Below are 12388 nucleotides of genomic sequence, written 5' to 3'. Positions count from 1 at the left end.
GACCTCTCATGCATTAAAGTTGATCTTTATCTTCACCTTCTCTGTCACTGTAACATTATTTTACACTGTTCTCTTACCCTGATGTACTTATGTAAAGTATGAAATATCTGGTTAGCACACTTAAAACCTGCTAGCACATCAAATAATAACTTTCACTTTATCTCAGTACATGACAATAATAAATCAATGTGCAGGACGTTCTGCTATAACACGCATTTCATTAATGTGAATTTGCTATAACATGATTGATGAATTGGGGACACTGTTTCTAAAGCGCAAAGTTTTAAAGTGTGTATTGATTATAATGCGATTCTAGCCCGATTAGTTTAAATGGTGCTTCTATTGCACAGTTTTCTCATAACACGGGGTTGCACAAGAACGGAACTGTCGTGTTATAGCAGAACTGATTGCATTACCACATTTCAAAACATCTCAACATGCTGTGAAATATGAGAAATGTTTTGACTATGTTGGAGCCATACGTATAACTATATGGCATTGATCTCACAAGACCATGGGAAGTATGTTTAGAATTGGCCAGGCTAAATTGCCCGTAGTGTTAGGTAATGGGGTAAATGTAGGGGTATGGATGGGTTGCGCTTCGGCGGGTCGGTGTGGATTTGTTGGGCCGAAGGGCCTGTTTCCACACTGTAAGTAATCTAATCTAATCTAATTGATGGCTATTTCTGCATAAAAGTATAATTCAGAATGATTATTTGAGAAAAAAAGTTGCTAACTTAGTCCTATTACCTTTAATTACTATAATGTCAAGAGAGTTAATTATTTCCTTCAGAGTTGTAGCATCATGTTTAAGGGAGCACAAAGGAGAATTGTGGATATTGATGAATTCTTTTAATTCTGCTTCTTTGTGAGCCCAAATACCCCATATGTTGACACAACTTCAGAAACTAATGTTGCTATATGAGTACATCCACAAAAAAAGATAGTGAGTAAAAAGCTGCTTAAATCCTAAAAGAAACCCCAATATCAATATAATCATGCAAAAAAAAGTCAAGAGTTCTAAAAAGCACAATTTGAAATGGAGTCACCTTTTTCAATGACTATTCCTCTCTCTATGACTAAAACTGACCCTTTAACCACAGTCCAGTGGACCTTGAACTGATTTGACTGACCTATGAAAACATTCTTACTTATTGCTGCAGAATCAATCATAACAAATAATGGAACACCATGCACTTAAATATTATCATCTCCACAGATGCCGTTAGTTTTCACAGTAGAAATGGATGCAAAAAGCAATTATATCACATAACAAAGATTGCGGCAAATCACGGAAAGTCTTAAAGTGCACAGCAGTTGTCACTACCACATGGCAGTGAGAAAGTGAGATCTGGATTAATGTGTCAGCCCATAAAAATGCAAGAGAAATTTGTTCAGCCATGCCTTTGATGCATTTTTGGATTCAATGGGAGAAGTAGCAGGCAAATGCATCATGTCCAGTTGCATGGGAGCATGTGGTCTCCTCTCTGCCTCTTCCTTTCCATAACCTGATAATGTTGCAGACCAAATGTTACTGCAATGACTGCCACATAATTATGTAATGCACTGCTTTTTCCTCCTGACCTTTGTAGAACAAGAATCTCCAGCAAATGATTTGTGTCTCCATAAACTTAGTTAAAACACCTCACCTGCATTTTCTTAGTGATTCTTTAAATGGAACCAGTACAGGATGCTCTTGGTTCATAATATTTGATATTTCAGCAGTGAATAACAAATATGCTGCCAGCCACCTGACGTGACATTAGATCATATTAGCCCATGTACACCAGTGTACTCGTGATAGTGACTATTCATGGTATTCAGATGCAACAGAGAATGCACCTGCACAGGACATTGAAGTCACTGTGGAATGCTGCATAAGCCACTTAGGAATTGGCAAATGGAATTGTTTGTATAACGGTATATATGATTTTTTTTTGTTCATTCACAGGATGTTGGTATTGCTGGGTGAGCTAACATCAAAGCCCCATCCTAATAGCCATGGAGACAGTGGTGGTGGGTTGCCTTATTGAACTGCTATAATCCTTGAGAGTATGCATACCCAGAAAACTTTCAGGAATCGAGTTCAGGAGTTTGACTCAATGGTAGTGAAGAAATGGTGATATAGTTCCAAGTCAGGAATGGTGTGTGGATTCAAGAGGAAATTGCATGCAGTGGTGTTCCTGTGCATCTACTAGTCGTGTTTTTTGATGACAGTCTGTTGGTTTGGAAAATGCTGTTGAAGGAGCCTTGACAAGTTGATGCAGTGCATCTTGTAGATGGTAGACACTGCTGGCACTGTGGGTCAGTGGTGGACAGAATGAATGTTAATCATGGGGGAATGGGATGCCAATCAATATGGTTGCTTGGTGTCAAGAGCTTCTTGGGTGTTGCAGGAGCAGCACTCTACAATGCAAGAAATTTGCATCGCATTCATGACTTGTAAATACTTTGGAATTTCCAGTCACTGACTTGTTCTTGTAGCCAAATCTCCATGATTGATCAATTCAGTTTCTGTAACCTGCAGGATGTTGACAGTGGGGAACTGTTAGAAAAGTGCAGTAAATCTAAGCGGTGTGACCTTACTCAATTTCGTCTTACGCAAGTTTAGTGCACGTTCACCTCCCGAAATCTCTTCAGAGCATTTTGAGGGAGCATATACCACAGGCACTGTAGCAAGTTAAGGCTGAGGTTTATTACATATACAGTAAATGGCGTATAAGTGCCAACTTAGACGGACAACTAAAAGAAAACACAAATAGCTATATTTAATTAAAGCAGTTCGAAAACTATTTGCGCATTTCGTTTTCACGATGAAAATGAAATCAGCGAAAAAGCATGATATTAGAAAAATGTCAATATTTCTAACTGTAATGTATAACAAACGCAATGATGAACACCCCTCACTCCAGCAGCCAGCGGTTTTTCTGTCCAATTGCAGGTATGATTTCCAATCTTTTCTTTTCACTGCCCTTCACTTAGGTCAGATTAACATATGATTGCGTCGTGGTGAAATAGGCGTGGAGGAGTCCCATTGCACACTGACAACTTCAAATCTTAAAAACTTCCGCCTTGAGCTGGGAAAGAGTGGAACAGGAATAAGTTACCAGAAGTAAAACACAACGATTAGATCAAAGGGTTGAGACTGTTCTTTGAGGTGTACAATGGCCACAAAGTTACCAACTCGAGAAGAGTTTGAAAGTTGGAGACCTCGGGAACTAGCAGAATTCCTGCGACTGGTAAGACGGAACTTTTTTCCCGTTTAAAGACAAATTTCATACATAAATTAATAACCGTTAAAACATTGTCTTCATTTCTCTTTGGAAAATGTTAATGCACTGCGATTGATCACAAAAAGGGGACAAGATAAATGAGAGTAAACAGAGAAAACGTCAATAAATGTTTAAGTATTTAAGGCAATCCAGGAAGTACTGCAAGGTTACTTAATTGTTCAGGGATAAAAAAATTACTGTGGACAAGGAGTGTCATTGGAGGAAGAGATATGACTTCTGTTGACAGCGCTGTTATTCCACTTGTTAACCTAAAGCATATTGTCAATTATGCAAGTTTTTGTCTCCAGTATATCTCTGGCCTTAAATCAATTATGATTTGTTTTCTAATCTTTGGACCAGCTAACATTTGAAGCTAAACATTTCCTTGTTCCTCATTTATACACAGAATAATTTAAGTGAACCTGCCAGTGTGGTGGAAAGGCAAAAAATATCTGGGACAATGTTTTTGGTAAGTTTAATGATAAAAGTATACTTTCCTAAGTAAAGTTGAAATGTCACCTTTATTTGTCCTTGGTGAGGTTTTAAACTTACCTGCCTCTTTATAGGGTCATACAGTTCAGAAACAGGCCCCCAATCTATGCCAACCATGACTCCAAACTAAACTGGTTCCACCTGCCTGCACTTGGCCCATATCCCTCCAAATATTTCTTATTCTTGAACTTATCCAAATGTCCTTTTAAGTATCATAACTGTATCCGCATCCACAACTTTCTCTGGAAGTTCATTCCACTCAGAAACCGCTTTCCGTGTAAAACAAAATGCCCTCCATATTTTTTAAAATCTTACTCTTCTCGCCTTTAAAAAATGCCCACATTCTTGAAATCCCCCATCCTAGGGAAAAGACACCTGCCATTCACCTAATCTATACCCCTCATGTTTTTAACCCTCATGAGGTCACCCCTCAACCTCCTGCACTCCAGTGAAAAAAAGGCCCAGCCTCTCCTTGTAACTCAAACCGTCTAGACCTGGGAACATCTTGGTAAATCTCTTCTGAACCCTTTCCAGCTTACTCATATCCTTGATATATCGGGGAGCCCAGAACAGCACATGGTACTCCAGAAGAAATCTCACCACCATCCTGTACAGCTTCAACATTAGGACCCAACTCCTACACTCAGAGCCTAGCAATGAAGGCAAATGTACTAAACAACTTCTTAACCATCCTGTCTACATGTGATGCAAACTTCAAAGAATTATGTACTTGAACCCTGGATTTCTCTGTTCTACAACAGTACCCAAGACTCTAATTTTAATTTTATAAGTCCTGCCCTTGTTCTGTTTTACCAAAATGAAATACCTCCTATTTATCCAAATTAAATTCCATCTACCACTGTTTAGTCCATTGATCCAGATGATCTCTTTATAATCTTATATAACCTGTCCATTATGCCACCAATTCTGGTGTCATCCACAAATGTAATAAACATGCCTTCTCTGTTTTCATCCAGATCATTTATGTAAGTGATAAACAAAGGTGGACCCAGCACTGCGGGTCACAGGCCTCCAATCTGAAAAACAACCCTCCACCATCACACTCTGCCTCCTATCATCATGTATCTAATTCACAAGGTCACCCTGAATTCCATGTGATCTAATGTCACTAATTAGTCTACCATGTGGAATCTTGTCAAAGTCTTTAATAAAGTCCACGTCAACAATGTCTACCGTTCTGCCCTCATCAATCAATTCCTCAAAAAACTCAATCAAGTTTATAAGACATGATTTTCCTCACAAAACCATGCTGACTATCCCTAACTATTCCTTGCCTCTCCAAATGCATATAAATACTGTTGAGTCTGAGTCACCTCAAACAACTTGCCCAATATCAAAGTCAGACTCACAGGTCCTTACATCCCTTCTTAAACAAAGGCTCAATGTTAGTCACTTTCCAGTCATCCAGCACCTCCCCTGTGCTTATGGATGATACAGATATTTCTGCAAGGGGCCCCACAATGTCCTGGAATACACTCGATCAGGTCCTGAACATTTATGTTTTTTAAGACCTATAATACTTCCGCTTCTGTAATGTGAACTGCTTTCAAAATATCAATATTTATTTTCCGGAGTTCTCTAGCCTCCATTTCTTTCTCAACAGTAAAAACTGATGCAAAATATTCCTATCATATCTGCCCCATCTCCTGAAATTTAACACCATGAAGACCTCATTGGTCTTTAAAAGGCCCTACTCTCTCTCTCTAGTTGCTCTCTTATTCTTAGTGTTTATAGAATGTTATCCTTCACCTTATTTGCCAAGGCTATCTCATATCCTCTCTTTAAACTTTCCTGATCTCCATCTTAAAAATGCCCTAAAACTGTTTATGTTCAAGAGGTTCATTTGAACCCAGTTGTTGATTATATAATATATGATCCTTTTTTGTTCTTGACTAGAACCTCAATATCTTTATTCATCCATTGTTCTCTACTCCTACCAGCCTTACCCTTCACTTTAACAGGAATATAATGACTCTGAGCTCTTGTTATCAAGCCTCCTACTCATAAGAAATCCCCACTACTGTGTGAACTTTGAATGAACTTGAAATTTCTTGTCACAAACTATTAAAATTTGCCTTACTCCAATTAAAAACTTTAACTTTTATAGAAGGCTCATCCTTTGTCATAACTATTTTAAAACAAAATGTTCCCCATCTATTATTTCAGTCACTTGCCTTGCCTTATTGCCCAAGAGAAGGACAAATTTTGCTCCTTCTGTATTAGGAACACTTAGATATTGATAAAGAAAATTTGATTGTACACATTTAACAAATTCTTCACCATCCAGACATTTGACACTATGGCAGTCCCAGTCAATGATAGGAAAATTGAAATCACGTACTATTACAATGTTATTATTCATACATGTTGTGGTTCTGTTCACCAAACTGGGAATTTGTGTTGCAGACGTTTCGCCCCCTGTCTAGGTGGCATCCTCAGTGCTTGGGAGCCTCCTGTGAAGCGCTTCTGTGATGTTTCCTCCGGCATTTGTAGTGGTTTGAATCTGCCACTTCCAGTTGGCAGTTCCAGCTGTCCATTGCAGTGGTCGGTATATTGGGTCCAGGTCGATGTGCTTATTGATTTGAATCTGTGGATGAGTGCCATGCCTCTAGGAATGTAGTGTCCTATGTAGTGCTTGTCCTATGTAGTGCCTGTAGGACAAGCACTACATAGGACAAAGAGGAAGACAGTTAATGATCCGCATCCATGAACACCAACTAGCCATGAAACGACACAACCAGCTATCCTTAGTAGCCACACACGCAGATGACAAGCAACATGAATTCGACTGGGACAACACTACTATTATAGGACAAGCCAAACAGAGAACAGCCAGGGAATTCCTAGAGGCATGGCACTCATCCACAGATTCAATCAATAAGCACATCGACCTGGACCCAATATACCGATCACTGCAACGGACAGCTGGAACTGACAACCGGAAGCGGCAGAGACAAACCACTATAAATGCCGGAGGAAATATCACAGAAGCGCTTCACAGGAGGCTCCCAAGCACTGAGGATGTCACCTAGACAGGGGACGAAACGTCTGAAACACAAATTCCCAGCTCGGCGAACAGAACCACAACAACGAGCACCCGAGCTACAAATTTTCTCCCAAATTATTCATACATGTTTCTGGGGTCTCTACGTATTTGTGCTTCAATTTCCCTCTGGCTATTAAGGGGACTATAGTACAATCCCATCAAGGTGGTCATTCCTTTCTCATTTCTAACTTCAACCCATATGTTTTCACAAAATGATTTTTTAGAAGAAATATCTTCTCTAGTAACAGCAGTAATATTTTCCTTAATCGAAAATGCCACCCCCTCCTCCTCTTTGTCTCTCTTTTTATCTTTTCTATAGTTTCTGAAACACTGAACATTGAGCTGCTACTCCTGTCTGTCCCTCAGGCAGATATTTGTAATAGCTATGATATACCAATCCCAAACATGTCCTGAGTTCATCAGCCTTACCTGTAAGACCCCTTACATTGAAATAAATGCAGTTTAATGCAGAGTTACTTTGTCATCTGAAATCCTCTTGTCTGACTTATCTAAGTAAATTGTTCTTTTCAGGCTCAAAACCACCTCGTCTACTTTTCTTTTACTCTGACACTACGTCTGATCCCCTCCAACTCTTTCTTAATAGTTTAGAGTTTCCCGTAACAGAATGAGAAAATCTTCCTGCTAGGATATTAGTCTCTCTCCAGGACAGGTGAAACTGATCCTTTATGAACAGGTCTTTTCTGCCCTAGAAGAGACCTCAATGATCTAAGAACCTCAATCCTTGAACATTATACAATCTCTTCAGCCATTGAATTATCTTCTTTTATCCTTTTATTCTTTCCCTCTTTCAAGGTTGGCACTGGGAGTAAACCAGAGGTTAATGTTTCATGCATTGTTCAAAGAATCACATTTCACAGTATTGCACGTGGTACAGTACAATATAGCATTTGTTAAAACATTCTTCTTTTTACATTGCAGCTCTACAATATAAAATACCCCACTTAACAACAACTTGTACTTTTACTGAATTCCTAATGTCATTAAACATCCAAGATGCTTCACAGGATTGTAATACAATAAAATTTAACACTGCACTATTTAAGGAGATAGAGTCATAGAGATGTACAGCATGGAAACAGACCCTTCAGTCCAATCCGTCCATGCCGACCAGATATCCCAACCCAATCTAGTCCCACCTGCCAGCACCTGGCCCATATTCCTCCAAACCCTTCTGATTCATATACCCATCCAAATGCCTCTTAAATGTTGCAATTGTACCAGCCTCCACCACTTCCTCTGGCAGCTCATTCCATACATGTACCACCTTCTGTGTGAGAAAGTTGCCCCGTAGGTCTCTTTTACATCTTTCCCCTTTCACCCTAAACCTATGCCCTCTAGTTCTGGACTTCCCCACCCCAGGGAAAAGACTTTACCTATTTACCCAATCCATGACCCTCATGATTTTGTAAACCTCTAAGGTCTCCCCTCAGCCTCCGATGCTCCTGGGAAAACAGCCCCAGTCTGTTCAGCCTCTCCCAGTAGCTCAAACCCTCCAACCCTGGCAACATTCTTGTAAATCTTTTCTGAGCCCTTTCAAGTTTCACAACATCCTTCCGAGAGGAAGGAGACCAGAACTGCACGCAATATTCCAACTGTGGCCTAACCAATGTTCTGTACAGCTGCAACATGACCTCCCAACTCCTGTACTCAATACTCTGACCGATTAAAGGAAGGCATACCAAATGCTGACTTCACTATCCTATCTACCTGCGACTCCACTTTCAAGGAGCTATGAACCTGCACTCCAAGGTCTCTTTGTTCAGCAACACTCCCTAGGACCTCGCATTTATCTGAATTAAACTCCATCTGCCACTTCTCAGCCCATTGGCCCATCTGATCAAGATCCTGTTATAATCTGAGGTAACCCTCTTCGCTGTTCACTACATCTCCAATTTTGTTGTCATCTGCAAACTTACTAACTATACCTCTTGTGCTCGCATTCAAATCATTTATGAAAATGACAAAAAGTAGATAATAGAGCTGATTTAAATAAAGTCTTGATCAAATGGATAAGTTTTAAGTAGATTCTTAAAGGAGGAAGGAGAAGGGGAGATGTTTAGGGAGTGAATGTTGGATATTAGGGTCCTGGTTGCTGAAGACTACCAGTGTGATTATAATCAGGGAAGCTCAAGACTGCAGAGAGGCTGCAGAATTGCAGGTACATGGGTGTCTCAGAGGGTTGTGGGGTGAGAGGACAATACAGTGATCAGGAGGGAAGAGGCTATCATGGGGTTTAAAACTCAAGAACAAGAATTGTTCAATTCTGCATTGCTTCACCATGAGTCAGTGCTGATCAGTGAGTCCAGTATGACTTAGGAGAAAGGGGTTAGTTTTGAGTGACCTGAAATTTATGAGCATGAGAATGGAGACCAGCGATCAAGAATTGTCACTCAGTTAACAGTTCTCAATAAAAAGGGAAATCAATTAAATGATTCTTTTTTAGGTAACTATATTGTTTGTATGCCATATTGTTTTCCCATATGTTCAAGACTTAGGAATAGATTTTCAAAGTCAGTAAAATAAAAATGCTGGAACATTCAACCTGCTTGAACAGGATGAATAGCTAGAGAAACATAAGGGTCAGGAAAAATTAGGAGTTCTCACACACAGCCTCTTGTATAAAAACACACACACAAAGATCTAATGCTCTCTATGGTGTGGATTTCCCATTTTGTGATCTCCCCTTGAATCTATTACCAAGTCATTTGGATCATCAGGTATGAAACAACAATGATGTCAGCAAGCAGGATCCACAGACAAGGTCATTGATGTACTTGCACAGTTAGGAAACCAGGAATGTGTTTTGATTTTAGTTAATATTTAACAGGATGAAATATATAATTGAGACTTATATGGGGGATTGAGGTTGAAGCTGAAATAGAGGAAACAAACTTTTTTTTAAAAAGCATTAAATTAAAATTGTAATTGGTTTAGTCATAAATCTGTTCCACAAATATGAAGTTAATTTTTCTGGGTCAGTGGAGCCTGTTCAGCGGTTATCAGATCAGTTCGCCGTTAAAGCAGTTATAACTCATTCAACAGGTTACTGTTTGCTCAAGGTTTCTTTTTAACTTAGAGACTAAAATTGTGAAGAGGCAAATTTCCAATAGTTCAGTGATTTCTATATGATTATAGTCACAAAAACAGCTCATCCTATGAAGAAATATAAACATTCAAGTACAATCTCCTGAAGTTGCACTCCAGTTCAGGAAGGTGCAGTGGCACCTTAGGTTCATGAGGATTGCGCCAGTCATTGTTGTTTGCATATTTGCACTGTGTAGAACTTTGCTGTTAGATTTTCAACTTCTGAGCCAGACGTTGTGAGAATAAAATTCCAGAAGTTTCCATAATAGAACAACCAATCGACAACACCAGTATCACCAGTTCACGACCTAGCCCGATGTTTTCCAGATACTGTAGACTTACAAGTTTGAACATTTGTGAAAAAACAATTACTTTTGCATTTATAGTTCAACTGAGAATCAGAGTAAAACCCCCAATGTCACTGTGTACCACTTGTAGATGAAGTTCCAATGCATGGAAATCCTGCAAATATTTTTCAGCAAACGATGAACAGAAATTTGGATAAACAGCATGAAGAAGCTTTAAACATCTCTTTCAACATGGAAACCACTGGTCTCTTGCCAATAATATGGCCAGAGAGCACACAGAATTCTGTAGAGTTTACAGCATAGAAATAGGTCATTGATCCAACTTGTTTGAATTTAGAAGAATGACCGGTGACCTTATTTAAACAAACAAGATTGGTAGGGGGCTTGACCGGGTCAATGCAGTGAGATTGGCTACCCTTGTGGGAGAATCTAAGGCCAAAGGACATAATCTCAGAGGAAAGGGTTGCCCATTTGAGACAGATGAGGTGGAATTTCTTCTCACTGAGGGTAGTGAATTTATGGAATTCTTTACTGCAGCAGGCTCTAGAGGTTGGGTTGTTTGGTGTATTCAAGGCTAAGAAAGACTTTTAATTGGTAAGAGAATCGGGGTTATGGGGAAAAGACAGAAACAAGGAGTTGAGGTTTATCGGATCAGCCGTGGATTTATTTAATGGTGGAGCAGACTTGATAGGCTGAGTGGTCTATTTCTGCCTCTGTCTTAATATCTAACTAGACCATGACATTTTTGCTCCATGACAAGCTTCCTCCTATCTGACATTATCTAACCTTATCAGAATACCTTAGTAAAACTTTCTCCTTCATAATTATCTTGCTTCCTCTTAAACATATCAGTGCTATTAGCCTTAACCATTCCATGTGACAGCTAGTTCCTCATTTAAATCATTCTGTGGGTAAAGATGTTTCTCCTGAGTATCTCATTAGCTATACTAATGACAGTTGTATTTATTACTAGTTTTGGATTTCCTGACACACACACACACATTTGAAAATGTGCTGCTGGTTAAAGCACCGCAGGTCAGGCAGCATCCAAGGAACAGGAAATTTGACGTTTCGGGCCAAAGCTCTTCATCAGGAATGAGGAGAGTGTGCCAGGCAGGCCAAGATAAAAGGTAGGGAGGAGGGACTTGAGGGAGGGGCGATGGAGATGTGATAGGTGGAAGGAGGTCAAGGTGAGGGTGATAGGCTGGAGTGGGGTGGGGGCGGAGAGGTCAGGAAGAAGATTGCAGGTTAGGAGGGCGGTGCTGAGTTTGAGGGAATCGACTGAGACAAGGTGGGGGGAGGGGAAGTGAGAAAACTGGAGAAATCTGAGTTCATCCCTTGTGGTTGGAGGGTTCCCAGGCGGAAGATGAGGCGCTCTTCCTCCAACTGTCGTGATGTTATGTTCTGGTGACGGAGGAGTCCAAGGACTTGCATGTCCTCGGTGGAGTTGGAGGGAGAGTTAAAGTGTTGAGCCACGGGGTGGTTGGGTTGGTTGGTCCGGGCATCCCAGAGGTGTTCCTGAAGCATTCCACAAGTAGGCGGCCCGTCTCCCCAATATAGAGGAGGCCACATCGAGTGCAGCGGATGCAATAGTCCTTGCAACAGCCTATCACCCTCATCTTGACCTCCTTCCACCTATCACATCTCCATTGCCCCTCCCCCAAGTCCCTCCTCCCTACCTTTTATCTTAGCCTGCCTGGCACACTCTCCTCATTCCTGATGAAGGGCTCTGGCCCGAAACGTCGAATTTCCTGTTCCTTGGATGCTGCCTGACCTGCTGTGCTTTAACCAGCAACACATTTTCAGCTCTGATCTCCAGCATCTGCAGACCTCACTTTTTATACACACACATTTGCTATGTTTAACTTATGAAAAACCTTCATTAAACACCAATGGGTCATCCTGCCAGCTTGCCTTCACTGGAGAAAGGATCACCAGTCTATTTTGTCTTCCCTAATGTGTATAACCTCACAATTTTGGAACAGAAGTCATTTTTGCACCCTCTGGAGTGCCTGAATGTCTTTTGTTTTGCAAGATAAGAGACCAAAACTGTGCACAGTTCGATTTGGTTCAGGTAAAACTGAACAGTTTTACCTGAACCAAAGTTCTATCTAAATTTAACATAATAGACAAAATTTAGTATG

The 12388-nt window shown here is 40.3% G+C and overlaps 1 protein-coding gene across 3 annotated transcripts in view; it reads left to right on the top strand.

The window, feature by feature from the left end:
- Nucleotides 1-3048: 3048 nt before the first annotated feature.
- The window catches only part of blnk (B cell linker), a 203563-nt gene continuing 194223 nt past the window's right edge, over nt 3049-12388 (top strand). For 2 of the 3 annotated variants that reach the window (XM_060841939.1, XM_060841937.1), the window contains exons 1-2: nt 3050-3239; nt 3679-3741. In XM_060841939.1, the coding sequence (XP_060697922.1) occupies nt 3165-3239; nt 3679-3741 (138 nt within the window). In that variant the 5' untranslated portion in view covers nt 3050-3164. Of the gene's footprint in view, nt 3240-3678; nt 3742-12388 lie in introns of all 3 variants that reach the window. The other variant, XM_060841938.1, reaches the window with a different exon arrangement.

Source organism: Hemiscyllium ocellatum, chromosome 22, assembly GCF_020745735.1.
Source record: "Hemiscyllium ocellatum isolate sHemOce1 chromosome 22, sHemOce1.pat.X.cur, whole genome shotgun sequence".
NCBI classification, from domain to species: domain Eukaryota; kingdom Metazoa; phylum Chordata; class Chondrichthyes; order Orectolobiformes; family Hemiscylliidae; genus Hemiscyllium; species Hemiscyllium ocellatum.
This window is presented reverse-complemented; position numbering and strand designations above follow the sequence as displayed.